This window comes from Fonsecaea multimorphosa (genome assembly GCF_000836435.1).
Source record: "Fonsecaea multimorphosa CBS 102226 unplaced genomic scaffold supercont1.3, whole genome shotgun sequence".
Taxonomy (NCBI): Eukaryota; Fungi; Ascomycota; class Eurotiomycetes; order Chaetothyriales; family Herpotrichiellaceae; genus Fonsecaea; species Fonsecaea multimorphosa.
The window spans coordinates 715,935-736,721 of record NW_015971637.1 but is presented as its reverse complement, the minus strand read 5'-3'; the positions used below and the strand labels follow the sequence as shown (position 1 = coordinate 736,721).

The 20,787-nt window shown below is 54.1% G+C and overlaps 5 protein-coding genes across 5 annotated transcripts; 3 read left to right on the top strand and 2 right to left on the bottom strand.

Annotated features, from left to right (window-relative positions):
• Nucleotides 1–574: 574 nt before the first annotated feature.
• On the top strand, nucleotides 575–4,173 carry Z520_02056 (uncharacterized protein; the record flags this gene model as incomplete). Its single annotated transcript, XM_016772570.1, has 3 exons — nucleotides 575–901; nucleotides 958–3,943; nucleotides 4,019–4,173. The coding sequence occupies 3 exons, from the start codon at nucleotides 575–577 to the stop codon at nucleotides 4,171–4,173; spliced, it is 3,468 nt and encodes a 1,155-aa protein (XP_016636040.1).
• A 775-nt stretch (nucleotides 4,174–4,948) lies between these two features.
• Z520_02055 (uncharacterized protein) lies at nucleotides 4,949–6,597 on the top strand (the record flags this gene model as incomplete). The annotated part of the gene is made up of 2 exons (XM_016772569.1): nucleotides 4,949–6,290; nucleotides 6,512–6,597. 2 exons carry the CDS (start codon nucleotides 4,949–4,951, stop codon nucleotides 6,595–6,597), a joined length of 1,428 nt encoding a protein of 475 aa, XP_016636039.1.
• Nucleotides 6,598–6,929: 332 nt separating this feature from the next.
• On the bottom strand, nucleotides 6,930–9,086 carry Z520_02054 (uncharacterized protein; the record flags this gene model as incomplete). The annotated part of the gene is made up of 4 exons (XM_016772568.1): nucleotides 6,930–7,286; nucleotides 7,391–7,437; nucleotides 7,537–7,687; nucleotides 7,776–9,086. The coding sequence occupies 4 exons, from the start codon at nucleotides 9,084–9,086 to the stop codon at nucleotides 6,930–6,932; spliced, it is 1,866 nt and encodes a 621-aa protein (XP_016636038.1).
• Nucleotides 9,087–9,752: 666 nt separating this feature from the next.
• Nucleotides 9,753–11,154, bottom strand: Z520_02053 (uncharacterized protein; the record flags this gene model as incomplete). The annotated part of the gene is made up of 2 exons (XM_016772567.1): nucleotides 9,753–10,277; nucleotides 10,333–11,154. The coding sequence occupies 2 exons, from the start codon at nucleotides 11,152–11,154 to the stop codon at nucleotides 9,753–9,755; spliced, it is 1,347 nt and encodes a 448-aa protein (XP_016636037.1).
• An 814-nt stretch (nucleotides 11,155–11,968) lies between these two features.
• Nucleotides 11,969–14,568, top strand: Z520_02052 (uncharacterized protein; the record flags this gene model as incomplete). The annotated part of the gene is made up of 4 exons (XM_016772566.1): nucleotides 11,969–12,156; nucleotides 12,263–12,278; nucleotides 12,337–14,225; nucleotides 14,277–14,568. The coding sequence occupies 4 exons, from the start codon at nucleotides 11,969–11,971 to the stop codon at nucleotides 14,566–14,568; spliced, it is 2,385 nt and encodes a 794-aa protein (XP_016636036.1).
• Nucleotides 14,569–20,787: the final 6,219 nt, after the last annotated feature.

Sequence of the window (20,787 nt, the reverse complement as noted above, 5' to 3'; positions counted from 1 at the left end):
GTGGATGATTTCCTCCACCAAGGCCAGCGAGAGAGTAATGCCAAACACAACTGACTCCTATCCGCGATGGTTCATATACTCTTCCTTCGGGCTTATCCTTTGCTTACTGTCCCAACTCCCGTCCTCTCGTGGCTACTTTCTGACTGGTCTCCACTCGAATGTCTCTAAAGATACCAGAAGGCGCCACTGCGTGTTGCCGAGGCTGGTCGACGAACCGGGGGTCCATGGGCTGAAGGTAACCATCATCGTTTGAGGAGGCCACCCAGAGGCCGTCGCCAATAAGGGCAACGCTATTGCAGACCACGAGCTCTCGGCCCCCCATGAGCCCCTGCTGGTATTGTGGGCCTGGGAGCCTCAGCTCGATGCTCAGCCCTCCGTCCCATTCGTCCAAGAGAGCTTTGCGAGACTCCTGGGCCTTTCGTTTACGAGTACTACTGAATTTGCTGCCTTCTCTTCCACTGCGACACATCACTCGCTTCTGCCGTATCCGGACATTACTCCAGTCTTTGCAGCCTGTGCTCCTTCGACGCCTTACGGGGGCTCGCCTATATAGCTGAGGCCTCTTCCAGTCACGATGGCGCGCAAAAGAAAGCTTTCTTCAACTTCTCTCGACGCAATGGACGGCTCGCGCGATCTTCCACCCGGCTCCGGCGACGATCACGCAGGATACAGAATCAGCACGACTATCAAAAGTTTCTTTGAAACCATTGCTGGTTCGAGTACTGATTCCACCAGTTCCGTTATCAATGGCGCCACAGTACAGTCACGACCTCTGCTGGCCAGAGTGCTTGCCGACGTCGCGTCTCAAGCACCTCGTATCGGCGAGAACCTCGGACTCCTTGGTTCCTTGGTCGATACGACGCTGTTCGATGGCGGCCTTGTCGATGATCGTCAGTATCAAGTGAGCAGTCCTAGGAATGAATGCCTTGTATCATGTCTAATCCGGTCTATCCGCAGATGGAGAAGATTCTCCAATTGGCAGCTTCGCTGCCTCCCGGGTCCAAGTCTCTAGATGACTTGACTAACCAATTCATCAAGTTGCTCTGGGAGAACTTGGAGCATCCTCCCCTGTCATACCAGGGGGACGAGTTCAAATATCGCACAGCTGATGGCTCCAACAACAACATCATGTACCCGCATCTTGGCAAGGCTGGGTCATCTTACGCGAGGACTGTCACTCCTCAGACACTCAAGCCGGGGGTGCTGCCCGATCCTGGTGTCATCTTCGACGCTATATTCGCCCGGGGTGAAGAGCCTAGAGAACACCCGAACAAGATCTCTAGCATGCTGTTCTACCTTGCAACTATAATCATCCACGACTGTTTCCACACCGATGAAACTGATTATTCCACAGTCAAGACATCTTCCTATTTGGACCTTGCGCCTCTTTATGGAAGTAGCCAGGAAGAGCAGAACCAAATCAGGACCTTTAAGGATGGTCTCTTGAAGCCAGATAGCTTCTGCGAGAAACGCATTCTCGGCTTTCCGCCAGGCGTTTCTGCCATTGTTGTTTGCTTCAACCGCTTCCACAACTACGTTGCCATGCAGCTGAAGGAAATCAACGAGGGAGGTCGCTTCAAATTGCCCAAGAACGAGCAAGACACAGCGGCCATTACTAAGCTCGATAACGACCTGTTTCAGACGGCCAGACTAGTGACGTGCGGCCTCTACGTCAACATAATCTTGAACGACTACGTCCGGACGATTCTGAATCTCAATCGCTCAAACTCGACCTGGACGCTGGATCCGCGAAAGAACTTTTCCGATGTATTTGACAGCGCCGGCATCCCTTCAGGGGTGGGGAATCAGGTCAGCGTGGAGTTCAATTTGGTATACAGGTGGCACTCGGCCATTAGCATCAAAGATGAGAAATGGACCAATGACTTGTATCAGTCTCTGTTTCCTGGCAGAGATGTCGCCACAGTCACTGAGTGGGAGCTGTTGCCGAAGCTCAAGAAGTGGCTGGACGACCGCGGCCCTGACCCTGCTCAGTGGGAACTGGACTCGGGCAGGTACAAACGCACACAGCGAGGAACCTTCCGGGATGAAGATCTCATCAAGATCCTGACCGAAGCCACCGAAGACGTCGCTTGCGCGTTCGGGCCTAGGAACGTACCCCTCGTGATGAAATTGATCGATGTCTTGGGCATCCAGCAAGCGCGAGCCTGGAACGTGGCGACGCTCAACGAGTTCCGGAAATTCTTCAAGCTGGAGCCTCACAAGACCTTTGACGACATCACCAAGAATACGGAAGTCGCGCGTTCCTTGAAGGCTCTCTATGAGCACCCCGACTACGTCGAGCTCTACCCTGGTATAGTTGCCGAGGACGCAAAGGATCCATTGGAGCCTGGATCCGGTCTATGTCCCGGATATACCATCTCTCGGACTATTCTGGCAGACGCCGTCGCCCTGACCAGAGGAGATCGATTCTATACCGTCGACTATACACCTGCGAACCTGACCAACTGGGGTTGGTCTCAAGTCAAGTCGGACCCCACAGTCGCACAAGGCGGCTGCTTCTACACCTTGCTGATGCGAGCCCTACCACTTTACTACCGTGGAAATTCAGTCTATGCCATGTTTCCGTTGACCGTGCCTGAAGAGAACCGCAAGATCTTGACCAAGCTGGGTAAGGAAAAGGACTACAACTTCGACCGACCGACTTACGTCGGGGTACCAACTTCGATTCGATCATGGAAGGCTGTCACAGGCGTTCTCGGGGACAAGGCTTCTTTTGGCGTCCCATGGGGCCCACACACTTTCTACCTCACTCATCAAGATTACATGCTGAGCGGGGATAGCGATGCCAACGCTACACAGCGTGAGGAAGTGAAGGAAGCCCTCTACTGCCCGGTAAACGGTCTTGCACAGGTCCAGAAATTCTACGAAGACTTGACCACGCAGCTTGTGGTTGCCCGCTCTGAACGACTGCGAGGAGAATGGTACCAGCTCGACGCCTGCCGCGACATCGGCAATCCGTCGCATGCTATATTCGTCGCCCGCATGTTTCATTTGCCGCTTAAGAAGCCGGGAGATTTGAACCCGGTCGGAGTCGAGGTCGATCAACTCTACCTCGCGTTGTCCATCGAGTTTGCCTACGTCTTCCTGGATCTCGATACCGCAAGCTCTTTCAAATTGCGCGCTAGTGCAAAGACGGCGAATGATCAACTGTCGAAGCTTGTCAAGATCGTTTGCGAGGCGGTCAAAGTTGGTGGAATACTCCATGTCCGCGACCTGTTCTCTGTGGGAACTGCTGGGGAGCTGCTCGGAGACTATGGGGCCATGCTTCTGAAGCGCCTCTTCGAAGGAGGCAAGTCTGTTGAGGAGGTTGTATCGACCATTATCCCCACCGCTGCCGCTGCTGTTGCCACCCAGGCTCAACATTTCATTCAGATGTTGGATGTTTATTTATCGGACGAATACAAGGAGCACTGGCCAGAGATCCAACGATGTGCTTGGTCAACGGATCCTGCTGACTTTGAGAAACTCAAGGGATATGCGCTTGAGGCGAATCGCCTGGCACCGGCGGCGTTTGGGCTGCTTCGCAAGGCCAACGTTGACACTGTCATCCTTGACAACGGCCGGAAGGTGCCCGTCAAAGCTGGCGACCAACTCTACGTCGACTTCATCGCGGCCGGCTTGGACGAGAGCGTCTTCCCCGACCCTCACAAGATTGATCCCACGCGTAAGCGAGATCTGTACATCCACCACGGATACGGGCCACACGCATGCCTCGGACGTCCGATGGTGGAGGTGGCCATGGCAGCTCAACTGAAGGTATTTGCGAAGTTGAAGAATCTCAGACGGGCGCCCGGCCCACAAGGCCAGCTCAAGAAGACGGTGCCGGCGCCCAATCCTACCAGCAGCGACCCCAAGTCCAACCCAGGTACCGTCGAGGTGTTCATGTTGGAGGACTGGAGTTCTTGGTACCCCTTTCCAACGAGTGAGTCCTTTAGTCCTTCCTTGCCCCCCGTTGTCTTTCCGTGAGTTAAAGCGTGCTAATGGAAAACAACCACAGCTATGAAAGTCCACCATGACGGCCTCTGGAAGGACCAACCGGACCAGCTCGCAGGCGAGACTGGCGTCCCGGGTATCCAGGAGCAGATCATGAACAGCGACATGGCGGCAGCAAATGGGCTGAATGGGGATCACATCATGGAGGACACGGCTTGAAAGGAATTGGTGCCACGCAGGGCGGTCTCAGGAGGAGAAGAGGTATGTAATGGGCAAATTGAATCAAGAAGCGAAGGGAAAAGTCCTGTGTAATCAGTTGATGGACGGATGATATGTTTGGCAAGCGGGAGTTGAGATGCTACGTCTATACTTTCTTCCCCTTGGCCGCAAATTGGAAATCTCATTCTATGTAGCTCCATATCAAGCAATCGATACTTTTCTTCCTCAACTATTCTCAGAATGTTCATGGTTGTTGCTTCGAGAAATAATAGTCGACTCGATGCATCCCATATATTTATTTCTCTCATCCTTTTTGATAGAGGGGCAGTGAATGGCAGGAGTGGCCTCTCCAGGCACCCTTTGGGCCGCAATTTGCCTCTCCCCAGCCATGCCCACTATCTTTCTCTCTTCAGACAGAAACCAGGAAGCTTTCCGAATGCAGGCAGCGGCTCACTGGATGCGATGACACAAGCATGGCGGTGACTAAGCATATTGCATTGTCGATGAAAAGCTTGGGGGAAACTTTGGGATATCTTCAATTGTCCGAGATGGTCAGACAACACCTTCGCGCCGATATCGACGGATACGAGTTCTAGAGAAACCATAGGCGTTTCCTGTGTTGATGAAATTGCTCGTGACGACGGCCTGGCGAGCTCGTAAGATCATTATCACCATCGGCTACAGCCTTCCCCACACTGCACCTGCTCCGCCGGTGCCGAGCGTGCGGCATCCAGGGAGTATTGAGAGCAGGCGGAGCATCACGACGACGACGACCATGACGAGCCATTACGAGGCCATCATCGTTGGTTCGGGCCAGGGAGGAGGGCCGCTGGCGCTGGCGTTTGCCAAAGCGGGCCGGCGGACGGCACTGGTGGAATCGACGCATGTGGGCGGGACGTGCATCAACGAGGGCTGCACGCCGACCAAGACCATGGTGGCCAGCGCGCGCATCGCGCACCTGGCGTGCCGGGCGCAGAGCTACGGCGTGCAGTTCAAGCGGTCGTCGCTCGTGCTGAACATGGAGACGGTGCGCAAACGCAAGCGCGATATTGTGGATAGCTTCCGGAGTGGCAGCGAGGGCCGCATCAAGAACGCCGAGAACCTCGACCTCATCATGGGCAAGGCCCGGTTTACGGGGCCGAAGACGCTCGAGGTCGTCGAGCATGACAACAAGGATGCCCCCACCCCGCTCACCCTCACGGGCGACCAGATCTTCATCAACGCCGGGTGTTCGCCCGCGGCCTTGCACGCCCGCAACGCCGACAAGACCGAGGGCTTGCTCAATTCGACGACCATCATGGAGCTGAGCGAGGTTCCCCGCCACCTTGCAGTGGTCGGCGGGGGCGCGGTCGGGTGCGAGTTCGCGCAGATAATGAAGCGGTTCGGCGCGCGGGTCAGCCTGATCCAGCGGGCGGAGCAGCTTCTGCCCAAGGAAGACGCGGACGTGGCGGACGAAATCCGCAGCATCTTCACCGGGGCGGGCATCGACGTGTACACGGGCGCGACGGTCAAGGAGGTGTCGAACGTGACGCTGGGCCAGATCGTGCTGTCGCTGACCCAGGACAACGGCACGCCCAAGTCGCTGCTGTGCTCGCACGTGCTGGTCGCCGCGGGCCGCACGCCCAACACGCCGGACTTGGGCCTGGCGAGCGCGGGCATCGAGGTTGACGCCCACGGCTTCATCAAGGTCGACGAGCACCTCGCGACCACGGCCCCGGATGTCTGGGCCCTGGGCGACATCAAGGGCGGCATCCAGCAAACGCACGTCAGCTACGACGACTTCCGCGTCCTGCGCCACAACCTCGTCACCCACGCGACCAGCGGCGAAAGGGCATCCATCCAGGGCCGCCTCGTGCCCTACACCGTCTTCATCGACCCGCAACTCGGCCGCGTCGGTATGACCGAGAAGGAAGCCCGCGCCCTCCACCCGCCGCGCAACATCAAGGTCGCCAAAATGCCCATGTCCTACGTCGCCCGCGCGCTCGAGATGGACGAGACAAAGGGCTTCATGAAGGCCGTCGTCGACGCCGACACAAAGGAAATCCTCGGCTTTACCTGCTTGGGCATCGAGGGCGGAGAGATCATGAGCATGGTCCAGCTGGCCATGCTGGGCGGGTGTAAGTCCTCCTCTCCCCGTTTGACGCTCTTTTTTCATCCTTGTTATCCTTCTTTATGTCCCCCTTTTTTACCGTTTTCATTTCTTGTTCAATTTTCCTTTTCGACCCCCCACCCCAATTTACTTCTGTGCGGGAAGGCTCCCGTTTTGCCGCGAAAACTGAGCCATGGTTCTTTTCATTTCATTTCTTTTCATCTCTTTTTTTGAATCTAATGTCTACAGTGACCTACGACGAGTTGGAAAATGCCATCTTTGCCCACCCCTGTCTGAGCGAGAGTCTCAACAATCTCTGGGGATTTCTCGAGTGAGCCGCGCGGGCCTGGCCACGGAAAAGAGGAACGCACCAGGACCGGCACAAGCACATCGTTAGGACCTGCGTGGGGTTATATATGTCCTTCCGAGGGGATGAAAGGACAGGATGAAGATGACGATGAAGGAGGGACGATCTGCATGCAATGACTGTGCCAGACGGCTCAAGAAGACTGATATGTAATTGGTTTGTGTCTCTGACGGTTTAGTTGCACGCGGACGGGCGTCCGGTCCTAACTTTTCTCAATCGAAGCTTCCCCTCGGAAATGATTTGGCTGGTACCTCACCGTAGCATGCAGCTCGGATATACCTGACTTATACATACCCCCATTTACCTTCGCTCGCCTTCGTAGACGGGCAGAGGCGTGCCCATCAACTCGGCCTTGATCTGCAGCGCCACATGGCGGGAGAAATACCTTGCATGCCCGATCGTGCCGCCCATGTAATACAGGTTCGGATGGCTATTCCGCTTGAACGCCCCCTTGAGTTCGCCTTCGCCGTCAAGCCCCCAGAAGTCATCCGCCCGAGCCGCGACATCCTTGCCAAATATGCGGGCCACATCTGTGCGCATGTTCCCCACGAAGCCCGTGCAGAAGATGACCACGTCCGCGGGGGTTTCACTGCCGTCGCTGAAGGCCAGGCCTGTGCGTGTGAAGTGTGTGGGCAGGGCGTTGGATTGCATTTTTATCTGGGAGAAGAAGGGGGCGGGAAAGGTTAGTCTGAGAGACGAGCGGTGTGACGGTGGAGAAAGGTGAAGATCGAGCAATGATGGAAGGGAAAGCACAAATATACCATTCCTTTCGCGATCAGGTCCGAACAACCCACGTCCATGTAATGTCCTATGCATGTGAGTTAGCTCTCTGTACCTTTGGCGTAGAGCGGCGTCTCTAGCTGGGCTGAGCACGAGCGCTAGTCCAGCAAAGAGGGCAGCGACCTACCGCCTTGCTTCTCGCAGATATGCCACATGATATCGCCATATCTTTCGACTCTGAACCCAGCCCGCTCCAGGGCGTCAAACCGTTCAGGCTCTTTGGCCGCCATCCCATGCAAAGCTTTGCGACTCAACAGCCTCGAAACCGCGTACGGCATCTGCAAATGGTTGGTCAGCTTGATGTCACGAGGGAGACATTGGCTCCTGGTAATATGAAAACATTTCAAACGGGGAAAACGAGCGTACCGAATACTGCTCTCTATCGGCATCGACGGTGGGGACATCTGCGTTGTACGACCGGTCCGAGATAACTTTGAAGTATTCGTATGGCAGCACGTAGGTGCGGGAACGCTGCACCATGGTGATCTGTGACAGCCCTGCTTCCACCATGTCCTCGGCGACATCGTGAGCCGTGTTTGCAGTCCCGATCACAATACCAGCCTTGCCGCGCCAGGGTTCGGCGGATTTGAACTCCGCGGAATGGAGAACTGTGCCTTGGAAGACATCGCGGCCGGGGTACTGTGGCATGATGGGAATCTGTCCTCCTCCACCAGTGGCCATGATGACGTGTCGACAGGTGAGGCTCTGAGATGAGCCGTCTACACGACGGATGCACAATGTCCACGTTCTGCGTCCTTCGTCCCAAGATCCTGACTCAAGAGTTGTGTTGAACCAGATGTGCTTGTCGACTCCGAACTTCTCGACCCAGTCCTTGTATCCTCTGGCCAGGTCGTATTTGGTAAGGAATTCTTGATATGGAAGTGGAAATGTCCGGTCGAAGGGTAAGTGGTTGTACTCGCGAGCGGTGTGTAGCCTCGCTGAATCATACCGAGTCATCCAGTTGTCGCCGATTTGAGCGTTCTTGTCGAGCACCACGTAGGAGATGCCTAGGGATTGAAGCCGACCTGCCGAGCCTAGGCCAGCTTGACCGGCTCCTACGACGACACAATCGAAGTCGCTGGGAGGGCAGTTGGTCCCATTCGCCCCATTCGCCGCAGTATGGCTGCCGTTCGTGCCGTTTATCTGTAGGTGATCCCCATTCACTCCGTTTGGCATTGCTTGGATAATTGGAAGAATATCCACGTCCTCACATCCCTCTAACTGCTCCAGGATAGTCCTGATGAGCCAGATCCTCCAGTGCCCGTCGTCTTCCAAAGTTAGGGACAAAATTCCTCTGCAGGTGGAAGCGGGGCTTCCTTGATTGCGAAATGTGAAGGAGATATTCACCCATCCCATGTCCTTGTCCAAGCGTGTTGGTTTTGCCGAATCCTTGATATATGCAAAATCACAGGCCTGTCTGGACGCACACGTTTCAGTCCAGGCCTTGGCGATAGAGTCGGCCGAGTAGAATGTCCGTATAGTGCCAGTAAGGGCGAAGACATCGCGCCATACCGGTGTCGACGAGAGATCTGTTGCCGTGAGGCCTCCCAGTGATTGTACGATTGGACTGGCAATAGCTCCAAAGTCAATGTCGGTGTCAAAATGTGACAGGGGTAAACTGCATGGGAGTGTTTCTAATACGCTTCGTGGCTCGTATGGGGCGATATCGACTTCCATGACTGGGTTAGTCATTGCAGCCTTGGGAATGGTGATTATGCTTCAAAAACCACTTCAGAGGCTTCGAGTTTCTGAGGTCTTGCGTATCGTCCAATGGAGCCTAAGTTTCTTCAACGAGCATAGGAAGATAGTTGGCTCTTTCTCCAGTCAACCTCACCAACTCCAGGTAGGCAGGGGCTGAGCTAGATCAATTTCACTGCCAGTTAACTGAAACTCTATATGTCGAGTTGGGACGGCGTACATCATATTGCCGTGATGCCGCCCTGGGGGGCCGGACATTATATTCTGATCATTATGTGGCGAGGTGGATGGTATGGAGCTGGCCTCAGGACCCCACTACCGGAGTTTGAGGAATGCATTGAACATTCTGGGGTGACCGGATGAGTACTTGTGGGGTCAAGAGATCTAGCCCCCTGGACACAACGGCCTGCTTATCTTGGGTAAGCGTAGCTCGTTAGCCTTGAGCAGAATGCACTGCCGGCAAATAGTCAAGACATGTGCTTCCTGTGGCAGGGAGAAGTCCACAGGGTAATAGTCAGGGCAGAAAGGCAGCTTCAGATTTATATATGTACGACAGCATTCGTGGGGAATCCTTAAGAGATGTGCAGAGGCCGAAATGTCCATTGCGACCAGTGGCGGGCCACCCACATCCAATCCAGCATCTTTTCAAGCAACATGGTCCCCGACCATTGATCCATTTGATCCGCTGGCTTGCGTGGGCACGTGGTCGCCGTTAGCATGTAATCCGTTGGTCTTGACCTGCTCCGTGTCGACTTGCATTGTCAGCGACTTCTGCGGCTTCATGCCCAGTAGATTTGTGGCATCGATCAAGCGCGCATTCGGATTCAATTCCAGCCCGAATCCCGGCTTATCCAATGAGCTAACATCCAAGTAACCCTGTGTGGGGATTGGCTCGTTCAGGAACAGGTCGCCGAAGACGGGTAGAACACTCTTCCCATCGGGGCTGTTTGCTAGATACTCTTGGAAGGGAGAGTTATGCTGGCTGACAACGAAGTGGTAGGAGTAAGGACCGGACGCATGAGGGATGACCGGGATGTCGTAAGCCGCAGCCATTGAAGAGACCTTGAGAAGTTCCGTCAGGCCACCAAGCCACATCACGTCTGGTTGAATGATGTCAACATTGCGGCCTTCAATCAGTTTGCGAAATCCATAGCGTGAGTATTCATGTTCCTGGGAGTCATTCAGTCTGGGAAGTACGAGGGGCCTTTGCGCAAAGAATACTTACTCCCGTCGTGAACTTGGTGTCCGGGTGTGCCCTCTTCAACAGTTGGAAGCCGTCAAAGTCATCTGGCGACAGGACTTCCTCCCACCAATCTATTCGGATGTCTTGTCTCTTGGCCTCCGACACAAGCTCAATAGTGTAGGGGACATTCAACGACATCCAGCAGTCGACTCTCAAAGGGAAATCAGGGCCGACCACTTCCCTGTGCGCCTTCAGAAATGCAATGTTCTTTTTGATGCTATCTGGTTCATCAGCGCTGTAGGGCAGGGGTACCTTGCCTGCAATAAAGCCCATTTTCTGGGCAGCTGCGGGCTCGGGACCAGTGCAATAAAAATGTAGCCTGTCTCTTGTGGCACCACCGATCATTTTGTAAACTGGCTCGTTCCTAATCTTGCCCAGAAGATCCCACAGAGCCAGATCAATCACAGAGATGACAGCCACTGGGAGACCTTTTCGCCCGTAGAACAAGGAGCCCTTGTACATGAGCTCGTACAGATCGTTCACGTCGCGCGGATCTCGTCCCAGAAGAAATCGTTCAAAGTGTTGCTGGACGAGCCAACAGCCAGGCGGTCCACCAAAGCCTGTGGCAAAGCCTTTGGTGCCATCGGTGGCTTCAATCTCGACACAGAAGGAGCCAAGCACATTGATTCCAAACGAGGTTCGGGAGGTTCGGTATCGGTCCCATTTGGACATGGGCGTTGCGATTTTGTTGTCAATCAGCCAGTGTCCGCCTTTGACATTGTGATAGTCGCCGCCAGAACCCACGCCATCGATGACGAAGGTCCGCACGGCTTTGATGGTAGGAAAGGGTTTGATCCCAGACATGAGGAATCTCAAGTTCTTGGGTTTGTTTTCTCGAGTTCGGTTCGGGACGTGAGATTAGAAAGGGCGATGATGCAGAGAGGAAAGTCGAGATTTTGAAGAGAGCAAGGTCAGAGGTAACGGTAGCAGACGATCCGCCATGGTTTGTCCTAGAGGGGTTGAAACGCACAAATAAGAGAAAATAGCACTGGTGGCACTGTCGAAGTCACTCGGGGAGCTGGGTTTCGCTGATCGGTACAGCTTCACCCGGGCTCGGAGTAACTGTGACAGTTGCACAGTGCCTGCACACCCACTGCATGCAGGGACGGAGGGGCGACTTTCCGGGATTTAGCCATGGCCCATGGGTTGAGGTACCGAGGACCCAAAGGACGAGATCGCGGATCTCTCTAATGGCATTTTACCCCACCAGCCGAGTTGTGTTGGGAGCACATCTGAAGGCACTTGGAAGAAGAGATGGAGGAAGCACGGGGAGATGGCCTGGTACCCTCCTCGCCTCTTACGACATAGCGGGGTTGGGTTGGGTTATGATTTGATTTGGTCTGTCAATGCCCAGAGGCACTGGCATTCGGCAGCAGAACAGCACAACCAGCTTCCATTCCTTTTGCCTGACACACTTTATTTACGAGTCTTGGTGGAGTTGTCCGCCAAGCGTTGCTGACTTTGTTTCCCCAGCTTTTCATTCTGGTTTTGCTTCAACCTTTTTCTCCATTCTCGGCCTCTTCTCAACCGACTCTCGGCTTACGGGGCAATGCCGCCAGTGCCACACGGGCTCGACGGGTCGAGGTGAAACACAAACAGCAACTGCTGGCTGATCATGATGAACGCGACCAAGCTCGAGCTCTACGACCATCATTCGGGAAGCAATGGACACGTCCACGTGTCGTCCGCCGCCCTGGGCTCCTTGGGCCCCCTGGGAGAACCGTCCAATACGCCATCCGACTCTGACTCGGGCGTAGATGACGACCGAGATGGTTCCAAAAAGCGCAAGAGACCCATGAATGTCACGTACGTGCTGGCTATTTCCACTCTTGCTCCATTGACTTCCCCTTGTTCACGCATCGGGTATCGTTCCATGGTCATGCGTATCCTCACTAATGCCCGAGGTTGACAGTTGTGAAGCTTGCAAGGTCCGTACTAATCATCGCCGGGCATGTGCAGTCGCACAGTACTGACTTGGTGGTGTAGCAGCGAAAAGTGAAATGCGACCGTGCTCAGCCTGCTTGCGGGTGGTGCTCTCGCAATGAGCATCCTTGTGAATACAAAGAGCGCAAGAAACCTGGTCTGCGCGCCGGTTATGGTAGGGAGCTCGAGGGAAGACTGGACCGCCTTGAGGCTCTGTTGAATGAACAGGGTCGCCAGCTGGCCGCCCACCTTGCAGAATCATGCACTATTGACGCTGGAGTCAGCTCTGCCAGCAACAGGCGCAGTGTGCCAGGCTTAGGTTCCGACGTCCCTCCCACACAGGCCTCGTACGATGCACAAAGCATCAATGTCGCGGGGGAGCTCCAGCAACAGATCATTGACCCCAACTTGCATGCTTCCTCCTCTCGTCATGGCTCTCTACAGTACCAACAATCGGCGCCAGACCAGCAAATTGTGCAACAGAGCCACTACACTCCGTCTGCTCAGTCGCATTCGCTTACCTCGCCTCATTCCGCCACAGGATATCAAGGCAGCCAAATGTACAGTGAGTACTCGGCTATGCTTCCTCCGTATGATCTCCTTTATGCCTTGGTGGATCTCTACTTCAAACATATCAATATATGGCTGCCCTTGCTGGATAGAAAGACCACCCTAGACACGCTGTTTGGTGCTTCCACTCTCGACGAAGCCGACAGAGTGCTTCTTCATGCTATTGTGGCAACAACGCTGCGCTTCTCGCAGGACCCCCGATTGACTCCCGAGGGCCGCCAGCACTATCATGATACTTCCAAGCAGCGTGTTCAGTTGTTCGGACTGGAAAACTCAAATGTGCGAGCTCTGCAAGCACTTGTCATACTCGCCTTAGATGTGACAGGGTCGACAAATGGTCCGCCGGCATGGAACCTCCTTGCACTGATTAGCAGAAGCATGGTACAACTGGGGCTTGCGGTGGAGGCAGGCTCTGCCCTTGCCTCACCCATGTATCCTTCCATTGCAACCCTTAGGGCCTCTGTTCTGCCCGAGCCCAAATCTTGGATTGAGGATGAAGAGCGACGCAGGCTCTTCTGGGCGGTTTACCTCCTCGATCGATACGCTACCATTGCCACGGCATTCGAGTTCGCCTTGGATGAGAAAGAAGTTGACCGGCGTCTGCCTTGCAGAGATGATCTCTTTGCAGCGAACAAGCCGGTCGAGACGAGATGGTTCCGCCCACCGGAGCGCCCTCGATACGCCACAGGGATGACCGAGACCCATGGACATTTCTCCTATCACTGTGAGCTCATGGCTATTCTGGGTCACATCCACCAGTTTCTGAAACGGCCCGTGGACATTGGCTCGTTGACCGACGTGGAACAGTGGCAAGGCTCGTACCGAGCCCTCGACAGCGATCTAAACGCGTGGCACTTCAGTCTGCCTGACGAGTTCGCGAACATCACTCGGCTTCTAAAATCCAACGTGCCAGCTAAAAATACAAATTGTGGCTGGATCATGCTGCATGCAGCGTATTGTCTGACGGTCATTCGGTTGAACTCATCGGCGGCATATCCCGCCCAAAGTTCGCCGATCTTCTCTTCATCCTACAGCGCCATGCAACGGTGTCTATCCGCTGTTGAGAACTTGCGTCAGCTCTGCCGTTTCGTGAAGCTCAGTGGCCTGCTGGATCGCCTTGGGCCCCCATTTGCCTTTGCCATTTGGGTCGCGGCACGGGTCATGTTGGTGCATGGATCGACCATGGATCACGAAGTGGACCCAGACATTGACTTCTTCGTGACGACCCTCGCTGAGATGGGGGAGAATTGGCTTGTCGCCAAACGGTACAGCGAAATCCTGAGCCGGGTTCTAGGGGAGTATCGTCAGTCGCAGCGAACCAGTGGAGTGACGGGGGAGAGGGTGACTCCGTCAACAGTCAAAATCCTCGCCGACATGCGCCGGTAAGCTGTTTCTGGAATGGGATTGGAAGCAGGCTAAGTACTGTGAAACAGATGCGCCTACGATCTCGACTTTCTCATCTCGCGCCAGCCACATGCTGCGGCCGTTAAATCATACCACCCGACACGCGCAAACACCCCGGCCCCGAATGAACTCGAGTATCTCGATGTCTTTGAACTTTTCAACTTCCCCCGAGTCCCCATGACTCAAGAAGGGGTGGAAAACGGTAATGCACAGGGCTTGGGCCAAGCTGCGCCTCCGGATCTTGCGGCGATGAACGCTGGGATGATCCCGAACTTTGCAGTCCCCAACCCAGAAGCTGATTGGCTCTTCCATACAAATTAATGCCATGAATTGGCGGAGAGGCACGGTTTGCGTGTGCCGTGACGTGCACCGAACTGACCGGGTTTGCGACAGCCGAGACGGCCCAGACGGCATTTTTCCAGTTGAAGATTTGTCAGTCAATTCAATTACGCTCTCACTGCCTCGTCTACAGGATTTGAAATTTCGTCCCAAGCTTTTAGGGCAGGTGGAAGGCCAATTGAACAACCTGTTCGAGGGCCAGCATGGTCGGGACGACTGGTTCCCGAGAGAAACGAGACGGGACTTTGGTCGCTGTGGACTGGAATAACAGCACTGGGCAAATGTGCGATAGTGTCAGCATGGACGGGGGTGGGGAAGGGGAAGAACGTGACACTGCCCACCGTATTTTTGTACTCGTTGTCATGGTGAGGTTTAGAATCGAGTCAGCCTTACCCGATACCCGATGAGGCAACACAGGGAGGCCTCAGAAGGGGATAGGTCGAGACGCTAGGACTCGTGATGATGAACAAAAGAGCATGCCTTGCGATATAATGCGACGATCCGGCCAGAGCTACTCGTAGGTGTGACTGACTCTAAGACGAGACTTGGGGAGCTTCCCCGAAAGCATCAGATTACGAGCGGACCAACGAGACGAGATGGCGGGGGTTTGAGTGCAAAACGTGAGGAGGAAACTGCAGTGTAATATTGCTCAGCCCTAGGATTCTGTGTCGAAGGGGACGCCAGGGGAGAGGGGGTGAGATGGCAGGATGAGCGAGGAAGAGCGAGGATGAGCGTGGATGAGAGGGATGACCCTGGTGACACTGTGTTCCTTTCTTTAACGCTGCCGTTCGCTTCCAGTTGCCGTTTGAAAGGGTTGGTTGTGTGGTACTAGGTACTTTGCACTCCGGATAAACAGTAGCCCTATTATTCCCCGCCAAGTGCTTTAGGGCGCACTAGCACCTGTTAGCATTGCCACCTACGGTACCGAGTACAATTTTACTAGCTTACTGACGTACGAGTACCAACGACCTAGGTACAGAGGTACCTCGTACTGGTGCAAATACTTGGTATTACTTTAGGTACCTGCCTAGGTGCTAGGTAATAGCCATGACTCCGGCCTGCCGTGCTGGTCAGGTGATCTCACATGACCACTACGTCCGGTTGCGCAGTCTTGGCTTTTCTCGCCTCTTGGGTGCCTCTGCTTTTCGCTCGCTTTTCCGCCCGCGCGTCATCATCATCATCCTCTTCTCAATCCATCAATCATCGCCCATCTCTTATTCTTATCCTCTTTCTGTATCGTTCTGACTGAATTGCTGACCTTATTCCCTTCGATCTCTCCCCCCCAATGTGGCGAATCGATGGCCCCCCAATGTCCCATGTCCATGCAGCTTCCTCAGCAAACAAGCCATGTCTTCCACCAAGAACTCGCGCAGGGCTACGCAGGCTGGCAGGCTCCGAGTACCTTGGCCCAAGGTCCCCTAAACCCACGCCCCAGTCTTCCGCCCCTCCAGCCCTGCCAATACCCATTCGCAAATGGCTTTCCTGCGCCGTTCCGTTCCACTGACACAATGACTCCCTCATCCATCGGTCGGGTTCCTAGTGTCCTTCTCTCGGGTTCACTCGAGTTTCCTTAGGCCGGGTGAGAGCTTCAGGCTGCTAACTGCTAGGCAGACCCTCGGTCTTGGGATCGTGTCGTGAACCACGTCTCAGCACCACCTGCCCTACTCCCAATCAGTGCAAGCCTTTTTCAGCCTCAGACCCATCCCAATCAGCATGTCACTCCGGATGCTGCATCGAGAAAAAAACCCGCAACTTTCATGGGACCACTGCTCCGGCTTGGTTCATGACATGGTAGGTGACGACGTGAGTCCCGCTTTCTCGGCACGCGGATAGCTGCTGTTTCCTGCATCAAACAAACGTTCCATGTCGTGTGCGTGATGATCGATCAACCACCACGTTTTGGACCCAAATCTGCCCCCGTCCCAACCTCGCAAGCATCAACATCCCGCTCTGCTCAGCGTTGCCCCCCTTCTTTCTGGTTCGATGCCAACCTGCTGGGCCGCCATCACTGGGCTTAGTCTTCACGATCAGGCCGGATCCTTATTTGGTCGACATCGTCCATCCCGACCTTTCTATTGGTACTGGATCTATTCTGGAAACGTGGCCGAGCCGGGGCTTGGTTGGGTCTTTCCCCTTCCTACCCAGAAATGCACTGTATTGTTCTATTCCATGCCGGCTATGCAGAATACTTCTCATCTTCAAAAGATGCAAGACTTTTTGTCGTCCTATTGGACCAATTTTGGCCCTCGACACATGACTCTTATGGGTCGCTGCTTCCCTACTTTCCCCGCCTAACTGCATCGGTCTACTGATTGGTTGCTTCCTAAGGCTACCGTTATGACTTCCATGATATAAGACTCTGGAAGCACCAGTTGCCTACTTCACCTCACCTTTGTGTATTCAATCGTTCCTGCACATATTTCAACATCTCTTTTCCTACCTCAAGTGATTTTGCCCACTATAGTTTTTGGTCCTTTCCGCAACTCTGTCAATTGTACAAGTATTACTGAATTTCACCCCAAGACCAGAGCAAATATGTGCTATCAGATCGTCGAAAGATACGCGGTATGCCGCTGTCTATATCACAAGCATTCGGTTGACCCATGCCAGCGATATGGCCAAAGAGGTCATTCTACTACCGAGAAGACAGTGCTTGTCGGATTTGCTTGTCCAACGCATTCGGCCAAGAGACAAGCGGCGTCGTCATCATCATCATCATCAACATCGCCATCGAATCCTAAACCCTCGGGTGGCCGTCCATGGCACGACTCTGGGTACTCTAGTGGCTATCCTTCAACATCTGGCCGCCGGTGAATCCCGACACCTTTTTCCACATTGCGTCCATTCTCCTCAGCCGACTGCAAAAGCTATTCGAGTGTCCTCTTCTCTCGACGGACCTCTCTATAGGGGAATTCCTTATTCGCTACCCACGCAGTTGGCAGATCCAATCGACTTGGACGTCCGCGTCGGTGGCTTTTTATATCGTCGCAGGTCGACGCAGATGACCCATCATTTGTTGCTTTCATTTACTGTGGGCTTGGTTTATGTCAGTGTGTTCAAGAGCTACAAGTGGTTGAGCTTTCTGCTTGTGCGGGATTGAAACCGCAACTATGAGTCTCAAACATCCAACCACTTGGGACGCTCGTGGCAAAAAGCCAATAGCGGCAAGGATGACAAATACTGGAGCCCTCGGCACAACGATACATTTTCGAACGAGAGAAAAGGGCGCACTTCAGATGACTATTTGAGAATCCAAACTCTATACACTCGACGATCTTACGCCATGCCAGCACTCGACACACGTCACACTCTACTCATTTCCTCCGAGGGCGCGAGGTTCGGGTCCGCGACCCGGGGGCATCAGGGCCGGAGCATATGGTGGATGAGGCGCAGGCGTCTCCTAGTATGTGCATCTTACTGGACGAAATGGAAACGACGGGCGCTATTTCCGGGTACTTTCCTGGAGATCTTTTGATCTTGGTCCCGGTTTGGGCTTCCTTATGCAGAGCATTAGGGAAGATTGCATGGGCGTAGCCACAATGATTACTACGAGCATGAAGTCTACGACAGCGACTGGGATAGGTGTATTTTGGGGTTGAGTCCTTTATATGATGCTTGTATTAGTCTGCAGCGGGTGCTGTCAATCGGAGGACCGGAAATGCTAGTTAGTATCAGAGATGTCTGGAACATCCCTTTTGGCCGTGGATGCCCGAAACAGGCGAAGAATCGTCAGGCAACCAGAATCCACCGCCGCGGCGCACGTTACTTTTAGATACTTGTCTCAATGCCGACTCGGAGATAGGCAGCAGCAAGGGCTCCCGGGACTCGGGGTCTGTCTGTGTCTGGGCTTGGAATTTTGGACTGGTATTCCGCCCTAGGAGGGATGTGACCTTCACACCGCAAAGGCGCCGAGGACGAGAGCACAACAGGGCTGGTACAAGGCGCGAAACAGGCATCGATCACGTCGATTACGCTCGGAGCGGGCCACACAGCAGGTTCCTCGTCCTCGTCACCCGTGTCACTGCATAGGCGTACGCAAGACGGCAGATGACGCACATTACGGCCGTCGTCGTCCAAAAGCTCGAGTCGACAGCTTACTTAGCCGAGTCGGGAGTGATGCATAAAAGAGCTCTCAACTTGGCGAAGTCCGTGCCTCTCACTGCTTGGCTCCCGTTGCTAATACATGCCCAATGGTCCCTTCATTCCGCCGGATATTACTGCAGGCCTCGGACGGCGCTACATATAAATGGGCAAATAGTACTCGGTACTACTCCAGACAGAGAGTAAGATCCGAAGTCTACGACGACGGAGTGCAAGAGTTGCGATCCAAATTCTCGCAGCTTTCCCAAATCAAGATTCACCAGATGGGGGCGGAAAATAGTGCTCGAAAAAGCCACGGCTCTCCTCTTCTCAGCCGCAGTGATGGGGCCTGGGCAAGGATCCTGAGTTCCCGTGCTCGCTAAAGGAAGCAGGATTCGGAGGTACCTTGCGCCGCGACACCCAGGTACGGGTGTACATTTGCTTGTACTGGCGTGTTTCCAGACTAAATAGATCCCTCGGCTCTTAGAGGTATCCGATCCTCCTTGCTTCCAATGTTTCCAGGTGGCTGTGGCTGAACAATAGCCAGCATGGGCGCGATAGGATTTTGGCCGGTCAAGCGAAAATATCATCACGGTCATGCTGGTTATATGGACTTTAGTCGTGGACAGTCAGCAGCGTTCGACTAGGTACGTACTCCTGCAAGCCGTGATGCAAAAGATCGAGTCATGCGACTTTTCAGTCTGGAAATGCACTGATCTGGGGTCGGCTACTGCTGCTGCCACTGCTTCTTGCTCCATCTTGGAGGGCCTAGGGAGTTTGTCATCTCTGTGCGCAAGGGCTGCCCCAAGGGCTGCGGCAAGGCCAAATCCTTCTACCTACGTGCTCCTTCTTTCTCGGTTGTATGGCTCATGTCTATTCCAGATCCGTTCTTTAATGGGGCGGCATGCTCGGCCATTCTCCCTCTGGCCTCGCTCGTCAAAACACCACTTCAAAGGGACTCTCACAAGAACTGCCGCCACCTCGTCCAGGTGGTGCTTGACCGAAAACGTGGAGGCCAGAGTCCAATGGACGAGAAATGAGGGTCTAGAGACAACTTGTCGCAACTTAGTCTGCTGACGAACGACTCAACATAAGCGTACTGAGGCTGATGGAAAATTTCTCAAACATGTTCGGCACTCTACTGTTGAAAGCTTTGTCCGCCATCAGCGATTCGCGGAAAGCGTGCACCAAGACCCGAGTTCGCTCTTTGTGAGATCAACGGTCAGCTCGAGTTCTGTTGCGCGGTTCCGACAAGACACAAGGGATTCTTCTCGGGCTTGCCTACGCAAGGCCAAGTCTGATGGCGAGCCAGAGGCAGAACTTTGGGCCGTCGGAAGAACTCAAACATTGAATGCATCTGGCCCTCTGTCCCTGGCCTTTCGAAGGGTTCACTTGCTGCCACTTATTCTGCCCAAATGTGTTGGACATTGGAAGGGAGGACCCCGATGTTGTCGACGTTGTTCAGAACTGGCAAGAGCTTGGTAATTTGACATGATCAATTCTACTCTTCGTCCTGGTATCTGGTCCTCTCAGGGAGCTGCCGAAGCAAGAGATGTTTGATTGGATTTGCATGAATTACCTTTTTCCTTCACTGGTTCTTGCTCAGGCCATCGACTTGTGAGATACGGTCTATTTCTTCGGTTCAAAGCACATCTTCGGCTCTCTCGTGAGACTATCGCTTCTGGAAACCGAGTCTTCCTCACAAACATTGCTGAAGGTGAAGATCTACAGGTTGACTTATGGATGCACATGCGGTGAACACACGGGAGAGTATGGGGAACGGACAATTCTCTGGTCTGTGACCAGTGATCGCAGCTGCAAATCCTTTGAGACAGGTGCGAAGACAAATCGTCTGTCCATCGAGATGCCGCGATCCTGGGCTGCAGTGTGCAGTCTCGGTCAAAGGTGAATGCCATGGCAGTTAGAAAATATAGAGTAAAAGCCAAATGGGAAGCATCAGCAAGGGATCCTCGAACAGTATGCGTCAAGGAAATCTGCTCTTCCTGAACTCGAGGCAGCCCTAACAACAAAAACATCAAACAGCCCGAACAAGGACGGTGAAAGTCCAAAGCACCAGGTGATTCTGTCTCCACCCTTGACAGGCACCTCGAAAGTACAGAC